This window comes from Desmodus rotundus, chromosome 1 (genome assembly GCF_022682495.2).
Source record: "Desmodus rotundus isolate HL8 chromosome 1, HLdesRot8A.1, whole genome shotgun sequence".
Lineage (NCBI taxonomy): Eukaryota > Metazoa > Chordata > Mammalia > Chiroptera > Phyllostomidae > Desmodus > Desmodus rotundus.
The window spans coordinates 49,308,471-49,327,561 of record NC_071387.1 but is presented as its reverse complement, the minus strand read 5'-3'; the positions used below and the strand labels follow the sequence as shown (position 1 = coordinate 49,327,561).

The following is a 19,091-nucleotide window of genomic DNA, read 5'->3' as shown; positions in this document are numbered from 1 at the left end:
ATATAGATATGGGTCCTAGAGTGAATATTTCTAATGCACACAGTGGTGTTTGACTCCTCACATTCTCATAGTGTTACCCGTTATATCACAGAAGGAGGGAGGTGGAGTAACAGAAACACAGAAATTCCAAAAGTAATGCACCTGTGTTACCATGTTATTTCCATTTGTTCCACTCCCCTCATTTCATATTGAGTAATAAACCGTTGCATTGAAAAGTTTCAGTCTTTTAAGTGATTTTTTTTTTTTTGCTATAAAATATATTTGAAAAGCTCATAAGTCCTAAGCTGGGTAGCTTAGGTGGTTAGAGTGTTGTCCAAGTACACTAAGGTTGAGAGGGGTTGATCCCCAGTCAGGGCACATACAGGAATCAACCAATGAATGCATCGATAAGTGGAACAACAAATAAATGTCTCTTTATTGTTCTTTACCCCTTCCTCTCTCTCTATAAACAGTCAATAAATAAAGAAAGCAAAGCTCATAAATTTGCAGGATTGAAAAGATAATTAAAAGTAAAAAAAACCCCAACAAACTAAAAAACTATAGCTTATTGAAGCAACAGTCAGGTAGCCTTGATCTTATACCATTTACCCAGATTTTTGAATTTTATGTATAAAATCTACAAATTAATTTTTTACAAACTTTTTGTTCTTTGCCTATTGTTTTTATGTTTCCAAAATACTATGATATACTGATAAACCTGTATGTCTACATTTTTGGCAAAAGAATCTTTGAGATATTTTTTCTTGATTAAATATATTTCATAGAATTTCACACTGTTACTTCGGTTTTCTTTTTTTTAGAGTTGATCTCTCTAATGTGTTAGATCTTCATGCCTTTGACAGTCTCTCTGGAATAAGGTATGTTTCCTGTATTTTGGTCATTTTTGTTGTAATGTACCTATTATTACAAAGTTATACGAGGTAGAGGAATGATTTACAGAGTTGCACACTTGGTTTACGCTTCCTATACTTCCTTTGACGTAAAAGTCTGTTCCTAATAATTATGTTCTTGAAAGTTTTGTTAATTGGATGTTTGGAAATCACAGTACATTTTCCTATAGAAATTATAGTGTAAATGGCAGTTAATGTTAGAGAGCAATTGTTAATATTTCTCCACCAAATATATATAATACATTCTATGACAAAATGCATGAAACACATAGAAAATTTTAGCTTGGGGTGTTACCACAGGTACCTCCTTTTTCCTCAGTAATGGATCAGTTTCCTGCCTCTTTCCCCAAAAGGAATCTTTTTGATAAGGAAGAGAAGAATGTAAATTTCTTTCCTGGATATCAGTATCTTTTTTTTTAAGTCATCTTAACCATTTTTAAGTGTACAGTTCAGTAAAGTATATTCATATTATTGTGGAATGGATCTACAGAACTTTTTTACCTTGCAAAACTAAAACTCTGCACCTGTTAAATGACAACTCTCCATGTTCCCCTCCCCCCTGCTCCTGGCAACCATCGTTCTCGTTTGTTTCTGTGAATCTGACTACTTTGATACACCTAAGTAGAATCAAGCAGTATTTGTCTTATCATGATTGGCTTATTTCACGTAGTCCTCAAGGTTCATCCATGTTTCAGCATATGACAGTATTTCCTTCCTTTTAAAAGGCTAAGTAATAGTCCCCTATATGTGTATAATGTTATGAACATGAGTGTGCTCATATCTCTTTAAGATCCTGCTTTCAGTTCTTTGGGATATATACCCAAAAGTGAGATTGCTGTATCCTGTAGTATTTCTATTTTTAAGTTTTTCAGGAACCGTCACGCTGTTTTCCATAGCAGCTACACCGTTTTACATTCCCACCAGCAGCGCACAAGGGTTTCAGTTTTTCTCCATCTTGCCAATGCTTATTTTCAGTTGTTTTTGGTAGTAGCTGCCCTAATGGGTATGAGGTGATCGGTCATTGTGGTTTTGATTTGCATTTCTCTAATGATTAGAGATGTTAAACATCTTTTCATATGCTTGTTGGACATTTGTATATCATCTTTGGAGAAATGTCTATTTAAGTACTTTGCTCACTTTTAAATCAGGGTTATTTGGTTTCGATGTTGTAGCTGAGTTATAGGAGATTTTTGTATATTCTAGGTATTAACCCTTAATCAGACATATGATTTGTGAATGTTTTCTTCCATTTCCTCTGAAGATGGGTCAATAAAACCCTTATGTGAGAGTTTCCTCCTTACACCTGGAGGAAAGGAGCTTCCTTGTCTCTGAAGACAAATGGACACACAGAGGAATCTGAAGGAGCAGACCCTACGAGTTCCCCCAGTTTACCACACTTGGCTCACACTCTGTCCTGTCATACCTTTCCATGACTTTGTACTCTTCGTCAAACCCAGCATGAAACCTCTACGCCTTAAGCATTTATTTGGGTCTTCATTTCCTTATGAAGGCTGCTGTGTCGTGTAAAACTTCGGTAATTTTATGCTTTCCTCCTGTTGCTCTTTGTCAGTCTAATTTTCAGACCCAGCCAGGGACCTGAAGGGGGCAGAAGAAAATGTTTTCCTCCTGCCCTGTTGAAGTTTTAGGCAGTCATTGTTCAACAACATTAAATATTGAGTGTAGGGAAAGAGTATATGACTTGGTTAAGAACAGTTATAATGCATTAGTGACACTTAAAGAAGTAGCTATTTAGTGGGATGTCCCTGGTGTGGGTAAGGCCTTTGCCTAACTTTTCATTGTGCTTAGCTGTTAAACAGAGACTCCATTCCTAAGCAACCAGCTAGGGATATCTAATCTGACACTTTGCCGACTAAGACCCCCTCCCCTCCTAGAGACTTACTCACTCCAATAGTCCCTATAAGCCTTTTCTTTTTCCTAAACTTGTAACTAATTTACCCCTCACTGTTCTTCAAGGCAACACATCTGCAAGACTTTAAGTCCTCTCCTCCTCCCAGCCCTACCCCCATCAGTGTCTAAATGTTTGCTACAGTTGTTATAGTTACAATTTGTTACGCCATATTGATCTTCTCACTCTTTTCCTATCAGAACAATGCATTTTTAAGATTCTGACTTTTTGTTTTTACCAGTAACTGACTGTGTAGAAGACTTACATTTATGGATACTACTTATTTTTTTACTAAGTAGTCATGTTCAAGGGAAAGCATTTATAAGGAAATTTTATTCTTCTAACTTTCTTTAGGTACCAGCATTTTCGTATTAGAAAGCATGGGGAGAGTTAGTGAAATTTTGAGCAATGGTAAAAATGCTTATTTATATTTTTCTACGCCTGTATTAGATCAATTGGAATTGAAAAGAAATCTACTGACATATTTAGCCACACAAAATAGTGTTGTTAAGATCAGTTTTTCTTTACATTGTGTTTATGTATGTGAACGTGTGTACATTTTTAAGAAAAGTTTTAAAGCAATCTGCCAGCTTTTCTCTATTAGAATATGTGAGCAACAAGTAATAGATTCAACGCTGGATTTTCTCTTCCTTCTGTAGTTTTGTATCTCTAAGAAATGTACAAGATTAAGTAAAAAATGTATTGATCTCTGAATTTATAGTGAGTTGTTTTAGTTTGCAGAAAAAACTTCAACATTTGCCAGCAGTACAACCTCATCTTGATCAGGTAAAAAAAAAAAAAATCTTAAAAATATTTTTAAAGTATTTCTAACTAAATTGGTTCTGTTTACAACTGTTATGTTAGAACTGTTCTTAAAAATGTATTTTTGAACTGTGTTGATAATTGTCAGACTTGAATGTTTTTCAGGCCATCTAATCTCACATCTTAAAGCATTATAGGAATTCATTAAGCTGTAATTGCTTAGAATACAGGGTCCGGCAGAAGTGACGCCATTGAGTGTGGTTGGGGGGGTAAGTGAATGTCTCACAAGAGATGGATGGCAATTTGAACATTTCACCTAAAATGTCATATAGTGCTTGCATATGATATTGTTATGTTACAGAATTACATGCTTATGATTTTTTAATAAAAGATTTTATTTAGTTTTAGAGAGAGGGTAAGGGAGGAAGAAAGAGAGGGAGAGAAAATTCAATGTGTGGTTGCCTCTCACATACCCCCTAATTGGGGACCTGGCCCGCAACCAGGCTTGTGCCCTGACTGGGAATCGAACCAGTGACCATTTGGTCAGCAGGCCAGCACTCAGTCCACTGAGCCACACCAGCCAGGACAAAGATTAAAAAGGGGGGTGTGGAGGGTGTTATTTGTGCTGGACCTTGTATTAGTTTAGAAAGTTATGCTTTCTAACTTCTCCATTCTCCAGGTCACTCAGCATATTTGATCAGTTCTTCTGAAGGGAATCCCTGCTTAAAAGCAGAGTGGGGTTCTGTATACAGCCCATTTTTAACAATATTAAACTGATCAGGGAAAAGGTTGGTGTAAGCATCCAGAGTGTATAGTGCCGTATGGTTAACTACATGCACGTTGCTGTACGGCGGATCTCTAGAATGTTTTCATCTTGCGGAGCTGACGCTCTGTGCTCACTGATAGCAGCTCTCCATTTCCCTTCCCCCAGCCCCTGGCAACCTCTGTTCTACTTTCTGCTTCTATAAGTTTGACTATGTAGATACCTTATGTAAGTGGAATCGTGGTATTTGTCCTTCTGTGACTGCCTTATTTCATGTAGCATAATGTCTTTAAGATTCACCCATGTTGTAGCATGTGTCAGAATTTCTTTTCTTTTAAAGGATGAGTAATTCTATTATTCTGTTCTAAAATTCTGTTATTCCACATTTTATATTGCATTATTTACTACATTTTCATTTATCCACTAATTTTACATTGTTTCAACCACTTAGCTATTGCAACAAAATAAATACTTTAGAAATATGACATTTTAAAGTCCAATCTTAGTTGGCTTTCAGGTCCCATATCTGAACAAGAAGGTTCCTTCTGCTTTTCCTATTAGAAGCAACAGTGTAAACTAAATGCCAGTGAATTTTCTGCTGACATTGGTCTTTAATATTTATTTACTTCTAGCCATTCTCTAACTGTTGGTTTGGCCAAAACGTCTGTTTAGTTTTTTCCGTAAAATAAAAGACACATTTTTCATTTTCACAAATAACTTTATTGATTTGGATATTTTGGCTCTCTCCCACTACTGGCTTCTAGTGGGTAGAGGCCAGGGGTGCTGCTAAACATCTTCCAATGCATAAGACAGCCCCACAGCAAAGGATTATCTGGTCAAAATGTCAACAGTACCAAGAAACTTTGCAAACCACTTTTGACATGTTCAGTCAGTCACAGCACCTTCTCCATACACTGCACAAATCTTTTTTTGGTTTCAGTTGCGTTTTTACCTTTCTTGAAATAATAAAGCATAATACATCAAAAATGTTGTGTATCTTCTTCCATCTTCAATAATAAAATGACTGCACAAAATTTCACCAATTTTGATTAGCTTTTTTAAAATGCACACTGATACTACAGCTGTCACAATACAATCTAACAAAATTGTTTCAAATGAAGTTAAAGACAACTAAGTGCTACTAGAACCATCGTCCGGAAAAAAACCAAATGAACTTTTTGGCCAACCCAGTATATTTGGATAGAAAACAGCTTTGATCTTTTCATATATTCTAGCATAAGCCTGTATGATTTTCTGCTGGTGAGGAGATAGGCAGTTCTAGGAAATGATGGAAGCTGTGCCTTAGAATGTTTTTTTTCCTGCCTGTTTTAAAGCTTGGCTTGAACATTTTATTCTTATTATCTGCGGTAAGGTTTGTGCTTTTATCAGGTTATGTTTTTAGCCTTGGATTTTCATCATCAAGTTTGAAATTTTGGGTTATGGCAGAAATTAGCCATTTGGATTTTAATTACATGACTAGCTACAGGAAATCATAAGCTTCTGGTTCCTTAAGTAGACAGTGAGAGATTTATTAAGGTCAGGAGGAAAAATAAATCTGAAAGTTAATGTGCAGTAAATGATGATGTCATCTTCTAAAACCAAAGATGACACACTATTCATTCTCATCTCTAGATAATCTTTTCCCCTTGGCACATGTTTGGCCAGAGATAACCCAAACCTTTCCTTTATATTTCTTTTTCCAAAGAACAGAATTAAACTTTTGGTTTTGAGGTCTACTCCTGGCTCTGGGTAGTTTATTTGTTTTTTGTTTGGGCCTCATTTTCCCCAATTTATAAAATGGAAATAATTCTCTTTATTTCACAGGATGGTTGTCACAATTGAAGTGACCCAGGCAAAGGTACCTGGCTCAGTACTTAAAATTGATAAACTCTATATACGTATTAATATTATCTTCTCTCTTAGCACTGAGAATCCAGGGGAGAATGAATTAAATAAAGAGTTCCCTTTATGGCAGTTTCTCTGTGTAAATATGAAACTGCCAAACAACTTCACAATATAGAAAATGGAGTTGCCAATACCCAAAATTAGCAAGTAATAGTGAAAAAGTTACACGTAATAGGTATTGTTAGGCCACATAAATTTCTATGAATGCATTCCTTACTTTTTATCTAAAAACTTGGCAATTTTTAAAAAATCATTTTTTACTATAAAAAAGTCATTATTGATTCTTTCTTGCTTTACAGAGTATTATTACAGTCACATTTGAAGTACCAGGAAATGCAAAGGAAGAAAATCTAAATGTATTTATTCAGGTGAATGCAGTTGTTAACTGATTAATGGTTTATCAACTGTGTTGTTGTACAGCTGTTTCTATTAGCAGTGGTTGGTCTTACTCACCTGTGTCACTTGATACAGAATCTTCTGTGGGAAAAGGACGTGAGCAACAAGGATGGTGACTGCATGGAGGTCATACGACTAAAGGTGCAGTATACAGTGTACAGGCTTACACTTTTGGACAGAGTCCCTTTCTTGGCTGTTATATAAAATCCTATTGGATTTTTAAAAATCATACAGAAGTACTGGCTTTAGTACAAATAACATTTATCTATTTTCATTTTTCCGTATTTCCACTGCTGAAAAGCAGCCTTGGAAATCACTGCATAAAGCATGATTTATTTGCACAGCTTCATTCAGTGTTGCAGCTACCACAACCCACGTGGTTTGAAGTGTCACCCTGTGCTCTCTCCTCCCAGGAGTTCCGAGCAGTTATCTGGCTCAGAAGCTTGACTGTTGAAACACTCCTCCCTGTGGCACTCAGCTTAGTCAGTTAGAGAAAACTGAACATTTTCCTGTGTTAGTTTTTCCAATAAAGCTTTATTAACAGAGAAGTAATATTAGAAATCTTGCAGCTGAACCTTTGCTTCTTGATGCTTCTAGCAGACACTAAACATTTGTCATACTATGAGCAGTACTATAAAAGACTGAAAGAACACTTGACATTACGGTGTTTATTGTCACAAAAGGTGGTTGGTTTGTTTTTTTTAAACCCTCATCTGAGAATATGTTTATTGATTTTAAAGAGGAAGGGAGAGAGAGAAAGACAGAGGAACACTGATATGACAGAGAAGCATTGACTGGTTGCCTTCCGTGTGCTCCCTGACCAGGGGTTGAGCCTGCAACCTGGGTGTGTGCCCTGATTGGGCATCATATCTGCAACCTTCTGGTGTATGGGACGATGCTCTAACCAACTGGGCCACCTGGACAGGGCATGAAAGGTGTTTTTTACATGGGGCAATAGTTCTAGGTTGTTTGCTTAATCCATCAGCTGTTATTTGAGTGTCTTTTTCTTCTGTTTCCAGAAGTGTGTAAACTTTTTATTATTGTTTATTATTATTACTGTTAGTAACTAGATTCTCTGGTTAGGGAATGACTTCCTGGGATCACTAGAACGACAGATGTTAGACTGTGGAGAAACTAGGTTGAGATTTCTTCACTCCTTATACTGGCCCTACCTGAGGCTGCTGCTGCAGAGCAAGACAGGTGATTCCCATGTCCGTCCCACCTGATCTTGCTGCTGCTTTATGATTGTAGCACCATCTATCTTCCATGACCCTAACTGGCAGATCGTATTTCATTCTGTAACTGCTTTTGTCTCCTAGTACTAAAGGGCTGGGGCCTAGAAAAGCAGCCATCGGGGCATTATACTAATGCTTCTCCAAGACGTCTACACAGAGTTCAGTGGCTCATTCTGCACTATCCCAGTTTGGAGTTTGTCCTTACATATATGCCAGTTTTTCTGCAGCTGTCCTCTTTGGTTCCTCCTTTGGCCTTCCTCTCAACACAACACTGGGAGACCTGCACCAACACAGTCTTTATCTTCACAGACTTCCTTCTCTTTCCTGTTACAAGTAATGGTCCAGTGTGATCAGCATGTTGAACATGTTGACTCTAGTAACAGCTAATGTTTCAAACTCATGATAAAAAAGTGATGCTTAGGTAATTCTAAGGTGTTTATTATTACAATACATGTTCAGATTCAAAAAGGAAAAGAATCAAATCATATACACCTTAAATTAATACAATGTTATATGTCAATTATATCTCAATAAAACCAGGGGAAAGAGCCAGAAAGCAGCTGGGCACAGGCAAAGAAAAACTGGAAGGACATACACACAAAATACATAAATGTACCAGAAATACACAAATATTGTGTGGTGGTAATGACTCTCAGTGCCTTGTCTTTTTCTGTCTGTCAATATATATTAATTTTATACAAACATGCACAACAAATATTTCAGAGAAATGATTTTATACCCATAGGAGCCAGTTTGTTAGATAATTTGTTCCTCATTTCAGCAAATAAATATAAAGTGAACTTTTATTTAGATAACTAATAGTTATCTACTCCATTTGTTGCAACTCATACAAAAACAAATTATTTGTCAACAAACTCTTTTAACTTCTCAGATTTTCCCTCAAAAACTGAAATAAGTATAAAATTTTTAAAAGTAGAATAATCAGTAGAATCTGATATATTATATTTTATCATTTTGGTGTTTGATTTTTTTGTTGTGATAACACTGAAAGAACATCCTCATACATATATGAATTTTGTCGTTAGAAAAAAATCAGTGGTACTTCCAGTTAAGATGGAGGTGTAGGTAAACATGCTTCACCTCTGCACACAACTACAGCAAAAATTACAACTAGAGTAGAAAACATATCACCCAGATTCGTCAGAAAATCAAGCCCTATGGAATTCGAACAGACAAGGATTTAAAGAACCCACATTCATCCAAATGGGCAGGAGGGACAGAGAGGCGGTGGAATGGGCAGTCTCACATTCACATGGGGTGGATATCAATTGGAAGGGATACCTTGCGAGTGAGCGATCCCAGCCCCAGACCAGACTACCCAACCCAGGCTTCCAGAACCAAGAAGATAAGTCCCCATAATTTCTGGCTGTAAAAACCAGTGAGGGTTGGGTTCTCAAGAATTCTGTAGTTTAAAGGGCCCACAGTGGACTTAGGATTCATGTAGACACACCCCTTCTCAGATTCAGCACCAGGGCAACAGCTGGAAGGGCACAAGTGGTACACAGGGGAAGGGGAGAAAGTGAAGTGACTGGCAATAGGGCGAGTGCCAGGAGACAAGATTCCTCCCAGGCAACCTCCAGAGGCCAGGCAGCGGCATTGTTCCCTCTCTGAGCCCTCCCATGCCCAGCCACAAAGCAGTGAAATAGGTGGCCCTACCCTGGCAATTACCTAAGGCTCCCACAATTTATGGGTGACTTTTCTACAATAGACCACACTGCTAAGACAGGGTGTCAAAGCAGCTCTACCTAATACACAGAAACAAACACAGGGAGGCTGCCAAATTGAGGAGGCAAGGAAATATGGCCCATACAAAAAAACAGCATAAAAGTTCAGGAAAAGACCTAAATGAAATGTTGATAAGCAACCTATCAGATGCAGGGTTCAAAATACTGGTTATCAGGATGCTCAAAGAAATCATTGGGTACTGCAACAGCATAAAAAAGACACAGGTAGAAATGAAGGTTGCATTAGTAAATAAATAAAAATCTAGAGGGAGCCAACAGGAGGGGATGAAGCTGAGAATCAAATCAATGATTTGGAACATAAGGAAGAAAAGAGAATTTTAAAAAATGAGAATGGAATAAGGAGCCTCTGGGACATCTCCAAACGTATCAACATCCAAATCATGGGGTGCCCGGGGGAGACAAGGAAGAACAAGAAATTGAATATGTATTTGTAAAAATAATGAAAGAAAATTTCCCTAATTTGGTGAAGGGACTAGACATACAAGTCCAGGAAGCACAGAGAGTCCCAAACAAGTTGGACCTGAAGAGGACCACATCAAGACACATCATAATTAAAATGCTAAAGGTTAAAGATAAAGAGAATCTTAAGAGCAAGAGGAGAAGCAGAGTTAATCTATAAAGGAGTTCCCATAAGACTGTCAGCTGTCCTGGCGGGTGTGGCTCTGGATTGAATACTGGCCTGTGAACCAAAAGGTCGCAGGTTTGATTCCCTGTCAGGGCACATGCCTGGGTTGCAGCCTGGGTCTCCATTTGGGGGTGAACAAGAGGCAACCTGATCGATGTTTCTCTCACACGTTGATGTTTCCCTTTCTCTCTCCCTTCTCCTCTCTCTGAAAATAAGTAATATCTTTTTTAAAAAAGTTGATTTCTCAAGAGACACTTTGCAGGCTTGAAGGGATTGGCAAGAAGTATTGAAAGTGATGAAAAGCAAGGACTTACAACCTAGATTACTCTATCCAGCAAAGCTGTCATTGAGAGTTGAAGGGCAGATAAAGAGCTTCCCAGACAACATAAAACTAAAGGAGTTCATCATCACCAAGCCATTATTATATGAAATATTAAAGGGAACTATATTTAAAAAAGACAAAAACTATGAACATTAAAACAGCAACAAATGCACAACTGTCAACAAAATCTAGAACACAAACTAAGCAAACAAGCAGAACAGGAACAGAATCATAGGCATGGAGATCACCTGGAGGGTTATCAGCTGGGAAGGGGATTGGGGAGAATGGAGGAAAAGGTACAGAGATTAAGAAGTACAAATTGGTAGGTACAAAATAGACAGGGATGTTAAGAACAGTACAGGAAATGGAGAAGCCAAAGAACTTATGCATGACTTACGGACATGAACTGAGGGGGCTTGCTGGAGGGAGTGGTGGTACTGGGCAGAGGGGGGCAAAGGGGAAGAATCAGGACAACTATAGTAGCATAATCAATAAAATATATTTAAACAAATCAATGTGTACAGAAACTTTTTTAAAATTGGAGGCTTTAAGAAACTTAATGTATAAGTAACTAAAGATAAGTAACTTAAAATTAATTGTTTAAATCCTCACCCAAGGAATCTTTTTTTTTCATTGCTCTTAAAGAGAGAGGAAGGGGGAAAAAGAAACATAGATGCAAGAGAGAAGCATCAATTGGTTGCCTCCCATACATGCCTGGACTTGGGATTGTGTGTGCTCAGACCAGGGGTCCAACCCGAAACCTAGGTGTGTGCCTCACTGGAAAGTGAACTGACAACCTTTCAGTTACAGGAAGAGGCTCCTACTAACTGAGCCACACCAGCCAGGGCAGGAAATAAGTACTTTTAACAGTATCTTTTAATGAGTTTGTATTTCGAAAAGGAATAGGAAAAAATAATCCATTAATATTAAATGCTTTCTGTTTTCAAATTCAAAATAAGGCTGACTGGTCCTTGTCCTCTGAGCAGGGCCTGGTGTCGATCAAAGACAAACCACAACAGGTGATTGTCCAAGGCGTCTATGAGCTGTATGATGTGGAGGAGACCCCAGTGAGCTGGAAAGATGACACCGAGAGAACAAATCGATTGGTTCTTATCGGTAAGTTACAAACCATTGAATTTCTAAAAGCAGAAAATACAGGGTCTGGCACAAATAACGCCTGTCTATAATTACAAAATCTTTTATTACAAAATCATAAGTATGTAATTCTGTAAGATAATATCACACTCAAGCACACCATGTGACATTTTAGGTGAAATGTGCAAATTAAAACTGTAAGTTATTACACCCGTATTATTACCCTACCAAGCACACTCAAGCAGGGCTGGCTTCTGTTGGATTCTGTATATTCGAAAGGAATCTAATGTGCTGCTTCAGTAGTTTTAACCCATCAGAAGCCCTTTTGTACGCTTGTCTACAAGTAAATAAACGTGTGGCTAATGTATTTGACTTAATCACATGATAACATTCATAAGAACTGGCTAGGCCTTGTACTCTTCCAACAACTTTAGAAAAGTGATTAGTCCAAACGCCAGTTAGGTTCTGAGGGATTTAACTAGAAAGTTAAGGAAGGAATCACTCAATTGCTATTGTTTTTCATTTCTGAAGACCATCAAGAATTTAATGATCTGGATTTGATAGGTCAACTGTGTCATTTTAATAAATGTGGTACAATCATACCATATTTTGTTCTCTGCAGGCAGAAATTTGGATAAGGATATCCTTAAGCAACTATTTATAGCTACTGTGACAGAGACAGAAAAGCAGTAGCCAACGTATTTTAAAGAAGATCAAGTTTGTCCATAAGATTGGAAGTATTTATCAACAGGATTGGACGATAATATTAGAACTACGTTTCCTCCTGGGTGTATCTCAAGCATCTGTTCTTTGTACTACTTCTGCTGTGAATTCCAATGTGTGTTAAAATTATATTTTATAGATTACATAAGATAATAGTAAATCAATACTGTAAAACATTTGCTATTTATACAATAAAATATAATATCCTTTTTTTAAATAGATGTTTCACAAAAATGTCTTTCAAAATTGGCTTTCAAGATTCATACTGCTGAGCTTCTCATCCGTGGAAGTTACTGTTTTTAAAATAATGATGGTAAAACTTCAGCATTGTCATTTTCCTTTAGAACTTCAGCTTCTTGCATAGATATAATTTTACTAACAAAACATTTTGAAAGCAAATAATATCACCATTTTTATTAAATGAAATAAAAGGTTTGTTCTGGCTAGACACTTATAGGTGGAAGAATTCTGAATCAAATAAATTAATTGGAACCATCTCTTATTTTTAATCAATTCTAAGCCTTACTGACAGTCAATGAAACTTCAGCCATTCACTTTGAAATTTATTTAGAAGAATCTAATTGTAGAACATTTAATTTTAAGTAGATTTTATTACTGGTATTAAATTAATTTTGGTTTTTTTGAACTTTCCAAATTTTGAGTGTATGCTAAAAAGTGGTGAGGTACAAACCTTCAGATATAACTGCAGATAATTTGATACTTTGACAATCTTTATTTTTCTCTCATTCCTCTAACAGCAGGTCAGCATTAACAATACTCAGATTGTAGGATAATAGCATTAGATGGAATTTAGAGAAGACCTTTCCCAAACTAATAGTTGTTAAATAGAGAAAACTATTGAAATGGCATTTTGATTTTTTTTTAGAATTTTAAATAAAGAATTACATTTTTGTATTTCGAATGGTTCCGTTGTATGTGGAAGCATGTTGACTGATTAAATTATCTATGCCCCCTTCCCCTGCATTCTGTATCTTTTATATATAACTTCTCTATATTCATTCGTCTGTCTCCTAAGTCCATTATTTCAATGAGTGGTTGAGAAAATACCCGTATTTAGTGGCAGCATATTGTGCACTAGAAAGTCATCTGATGAATCATCTATTGAGTCGGATCTGGGCTTTAATTCCAGCTCAGCCACTTCTTGGCTGTGTAATCTTGGGCAAGGTATTTTCTCTGAGACTAGTTTCCTTATTTGTAAAGGGGACGATGATAATACCAACCATTCAGGGTTCTTGTGAGGATTAAGTAGGTTTATAATGCACCCAGCTCAGCTCCTGGCACACAACAGAGCCTAGTTAAATGTGTCTTCTTCCTAACAGTTTAAATTCATTCTGTAATTTATGTAGTCACAATAATACTTCATAATGTCCTTTGACAAATAATTCATATGGATTCATATCTTCTAGACCAGAAAGGGCTTGCCATTGTCCTGTTGTGGGAGAAATACTTGAAGTAATATTAATCTACACTCTTAAAAATCTGTATTTATAAAACTCATAAATGTTTGTTCTTTAAAATGCACTAATCTTTAGATATTTTTCATTGCATATGTACTGCATGAATTCAGTTGTGTTGTAAAAATGCAGGCACTGCAGATGAAGTCGGTCTCTCCTGCCCTTTCTCCTTCACCACTGTCACTTGTTAGGGGTAAGCAGTATTGTCAGCTTGGTGTCTGTCTTTTAGATGCCTCTCCACTCACACACATTGTGCTTTATGTTGTTTCCCAAAGTAAATCATTTTCCAGTGATTAAAGCTTTAAGCAACTTCTTTAGGGAACTTACAAATTTGCCATAAATATACTCAGGAAAGGTTTTATTTTTGTAATATGAATGTTTTAAATAAAACATATATTGGAATGCAGTTTGCTTTTTTTTTAATGCAACAATTAGTCTTAGAGCTTCCCATGACAGTGTATATAAATATCTTATTCTTTAACAGCTGCATAGTCATTCATAGTATTAGCCTAGAATACATTCATTTTAAAAAGCATTTACTGAGAGCTACCACTTTGCCCAGGTGTTAGTGCTGGGGCTGAAACTGCTCATGGCAGATAAAGGCCAGGTTCGCATATTGTGTATGTTCTGGTGGAGGGACACAGAGAATATAAGGTAGCCTAAAATGGTGCATAAAAACAAAGTTTGACTTTAGATTGAGTGGTCATGGAAAAGCTCTCAAAGGAGGGTGGGTTTTAAGTTGAGACTAGAATTAAAAGGAGTTGTTCATGCAAAGTAGGGGAGAAGGTTCTACACAGAGGGAGCAGGTTTGCAGAAGCCCTTGCCTGGATGGGAATGAGCATAGCATGTGGGAAGACGGGGAAGAAGGCAAGAATGGTGGGAGGATAGAAAGCCAGGGTCTGAGGTGCAATTGGCGTTGTGAGCTGGGGCCAGACTTGGTGATCTTTATAGGATAGAGGGACACATTCGGATGATTCGGAAAACCCTGGGAAGTGGAGTGATGCGGTTGTGATTGATGTGGCAGATGAACTAGCTTTCTGTGTTTGAAATTACAAACAGTGCTGCAGTGAACTGCAGTGCATCTTTGTTCTTATGTGAGAAAGTTTCTCCAGCCTAGAGATGTGAGGGTGGAACCACCAGCTTCCAGGACATGCACACTTAAAATTTTTAATAGATGCTGATTAGTTGCTCCTCCAAATGTCTGTACATCTTTACAGTAGGATATGAAAGTACCTGTTTTTCCCAAACTAGCTAATACAATTTAACTTCTGTCAACCTCCGTGGAATGACATAGTACTTTTAATATAAATTTTATTCTGTATTTTGATGTTTGTATGTTCTTTTAAAGATGTATTGCCCTGTTCTTCATTTTTATTTTCCCCCAAATAAAGTATTTTTCAATGATTAGAGCCATAGTATAATTAGCACCTCCAGGGAACTTTGGAACTTGCCATAGATGTCTTCAAGAGATTTTATTTTTATAATACAAATTGCTAACTAAAATAAATAATGCGGGCCATTATTCTCCTTCCTATAGAAAGATTTGCAGAGTATTGATGATGGTGAGCAAGGTTAAGGCATAGTTCATCCAAAACTGTAGCCTACTAAGTGAGCGGCATGGGGTAAATTACAAATCTTTGAGCCTCTGCCTCACTCATAAAATAGAACAATGCAGATCTCTGGATTATTCTAGGGATTTAAAGCACCCTGGATACAGAATCTCAGTAAAAGTGAATTTCCCTTTCCAGCAAGACCTGACTTTAAAAAAAAATTAGAGCTTTTGCACACCTTCTTAAAAATTGGTTCTTTCCTAGGCTTTCCGCAGCTTTAGTGAAAGAGGCAAGACATTGGTACTGAGTTTAAGAGAGCTGAAGGAAGGGTCAGTACAGGGTGTGAAGGGGGACCAGGTGATTGAAGAGGTCTAAAATTCCTCAATCCTGAAGTTTGAAGGGAATAAAAAAAAAACAAAATAAACCTAACAGGCTTTTATTTAAACATTTATGGACTTGGTTGCTTGCTACAAATTGAATAATTGGGACTACTAGAGTAGGTGGGAAAACTCTATTTTGGATTGTTAGTTCTAGAAAAGCCATACATTATGGAAGTAGTGTTGAAAGAAATGAATTTTGCCTTTGACTGCCTAGCCACTTGAACTACTTTGATGAAAAAGATACACTATATTTTTTTCTCACAGTTATTCTTACTGTTGGAATCAACTTTACCTTTTAACTGTTGATGACTAAATTGCCTTTAATTTTCAGAGTAAAATGGAGAGAGATCAGACATCATCATGCTTCCTGTAGATTAGTTTAGAATGGTTTGTTTTTCAAACGAGGATCGTGTCTTGTGAGCATTAGAAAAGAAGTAATCCAGTATTACTCAGTGCCCACTATGCAATAGGCCTCATGTTAAATGTGGCTGGAGACAACGTAAAGCTTTTGATTCCTAAGGCAACACTAAGTAATTGATGGGAACAGACAATAAGAGTTTCTTTTTTTAATTTTTTAAAAAAGATTTTATTTATTTATTTTAGACAGAGGGGGCAGAAGGGGGAGAGGGAGAAAAACATCATGTGTGGTTGCCTCTCGCACGCCCCCTACTGGGGACCTTGCCGGCAACTCAAACGTGTCCTGATTGGGAATCAGGCCCCGACCCTTTGGTTGGTAGGCAGGTACTCAATCCACTGAGCCACACTAGCCAGGGCTTTCTTTTCTTAGAGTGACATGCTATAATGGAGTCTTTTCAAGGCATTCAATTTAGTTTTCATTGATACAGATCTGTTTTTATATTGAAACATTTTGTATAACAACTTTATTTAGATATGACTCATACACTATAGTTAATATACCTCACTCCTAAAAGAAACCCTTGTATCCGTTAGCAGTTATCCCCCATTGTCCCCTGCCCTTCTTACAAGAGCAACTACTTTCTGTCTCTTTGCTCATCCGTTTTGGACCCTTTTCATTTATCATAAAGTTTTCTTGATTCATCATGTTGTAGCATGTATCAGTACTTTGTTCCTTTTAATTGATAAATGTCCATTTGATGGACATTTAAGTTTTCACTTTTTGGCTATTATGCCCATTTTTCCCATGTTTAACTTTTTGAATTAATAGATTGTATGTTTCATAAGTTTTAGATTTACAGAAAAATTGAGCAGGCAATAAAAGAGGGTTCCCCTGTATCACCCCCAACACACACACACACACAGTTAACGTCTTCCAACAGTGTAGTACCTTTGTCACATTAGTGAACCAGTGTTGATACAGTATTATTAACTGAAGTCCACAGTTTATTCAGATATCCTTACCTTTAACCCAGCGTTTGTGTTCTTTTCCGGCATCCTATCCAGGCTTCCATATTACATTTAATAGTCGTGTCTTAGACTCTTCCTGGCTGTGACAGGTTCTTAGACTTGACTGGTTTTTGTGACATTGATAGTTTTGAGAAGTACTGGTCAGGAGCATAGCACGCTCCGCATTTGGAATTTGTGTGTTCTCATGGTTAGATTGCGGTCTGGGGGAGGAAGAGCACAGAATGCCATTTTCATCACATTATATCCAGGGGGTATACAATCAACACGATTTATGTCTGTTGACATTCATCACCTGATCACCTGGCTGAATTAGTGTTTGTTAGGTTTCCCCACTGTACAGTTAAGGTACTCTTTCCACCCCTTCCCACACCGTACTTCCTGGAAGGAAGTCCCTGTGTGCTGTATACAAGAAAGCAGTGGGGAGTTAGTCCTCCTGAAGGGCTGAGTATCTACCTGATTCATTTGGAATTCTTCTGCAAGGGAGATTTGCCTCCACCCCCCACCTTTATTAATTCAATCATTTTTACCCTGTGGACACATGGGTATCTATTTTATACTTTGGTTATAATCCAGTATAACCAAATTGTCCCAGCTTTGGCCACTGGGAGCTTTTTCAGTTGTTTCCTGTGTGCCCTTTGACACATCCTCCCATCAATGTGGGTTTTTTTTTTTTCCTTTCTGAGTGTGTTCTTCCTTTTCTCCTTTCCTTTTTAAATAACCCTAATCTCCATAGAAGTTGACTCTAGGAAAACTAAACAATACTCCCTTCCCCAGACAATCCTGATTTCTATGCTGATGCAAGAACTGTGCCTTACCTGCAGGGGTTGAGTGAGACACCTCTTCTGCCCTCCAGTTTAATTTAGTAGATCACATAAGTGGTAACTGGTAAATTTGGGATTTAAGCACAACTCTATTAGGCTTAAACCCTGTTGTTTATCCTCCTTCAAACTATATACAATTGGGAAGGCTTAGATTAGAGGGTAAACACCTCACGCGTAAGAAAGCTGTTTTCAAAATTTTATCATGAAGGCACTAGCTACCTTAAGCTACTTTTTCTCCTGAAGGCACTAAACTACTTTTTAATCATATTTGGACCTTTTAGCTGGCTTTTGACTTCTGATTGAAAGTCATTATTTTACAAACACTAATGAAAGACTATGTGACAACCAATATTCTTTTATGCTGAATACAATATTCTTTTATGCTGCATTGTTACTAGATGCCACCTCAAATTCTTTGTATAATGATGTATACTATGGCTTATTGTTTTACCATAAGATCCCTATTTATATAAGACACTGTTATAGTCTACTGGAGCACTGCTTTCCTCTCTGAGTTGATTAAATGTAACCATCTAAGAATCTTGTTACCTCCAAAGATGTCAGGTGAGTTAAAGACGCTTGTCTGTCATTTGAGTAATGAATGCCAGTCTGTGACTGAAACTGCAGCCTCCCCTTGCCTCACTTAAGTTTTGCTATTTTTTATTATTATAAAAATGCTTAATATGAATTTTTGTTTTTTTGAAAGAAGGAATGGGGGTGGGGGGAGAGGGAGAGAGGAGCCCCTCACTTCCTGGGTGCATCCCTTGAAGTGGGACCATTTTGTGAAAACAGGATATTTCAAACTAGGTGTGTACTGGTTAGTATGTGGCAAAATCAATTTAGTTGGCTGTAGCCATTAAAAAAGAAAAAATATCATTGATCACTCTAGCATAAGTACATTGCTTTATGAAACCCATTTTAGTTGTACAAGTCTGTATATGAACGATTGTTTTGTAAAATGCATTTCATACTGTGCTCAAACGTTCAAAGAAGTTGGAGAATCACTACGGAAGGGGACTTCTGTCTAGCCCTCCTGCTTTCTCTCCACCCTGAACTTCCACAATTTAATGCCAGGACATTCCAGCCTTTTC

At 37.2% G+C, this 19,091-nt stretch overlaps 1 protein-coding gene across 3 annotated transcripts in view; it reads left to right on the top strand.

Moving 5' to 3' along the window:
* ZNG1A (Zn regulated GTPase metalloprotein activator 1A) overlaps positions 1-14,263 on the top strand; it is a 50,013-nt gene extending 35,750 nt beyond the window's left edge. For 2 of the 3 annotated variants that reach the window (XM_024555148.4, XM_071221503.1), the window contains 6 exons: positions 801-857; positions 3,531-3,582; positions 6,526-6,594; positions 6,698-6,763; positions 11,557-11,686; positions 12,288-14,263. In XM_024555148.4, coding sequence (XP_024410916.2) covers positions 801-857; positions 3,531-3,582; positions 6,526-6,594; positions 6,698-6,763; positions 11,557-11,686; positions 12,288-12,358 — 445 coding nt within the window. In that variant the 3' untranslated portion in view covers positions 12,359-14,263. The remainder of the gene's footprint in view (positions 1-800; positions 858-3,530; positions 3,583-6,525; positions 6,595-6,697; positions 6,764-11,556; positions 11,687-12,287) is intronic. The other variant, XM_053923996.1, reaches the window with a different exon arrangement.
* The last annotated feature ends 4,828 nt before the right edge of the window (positions 14,264-19,091 follow it).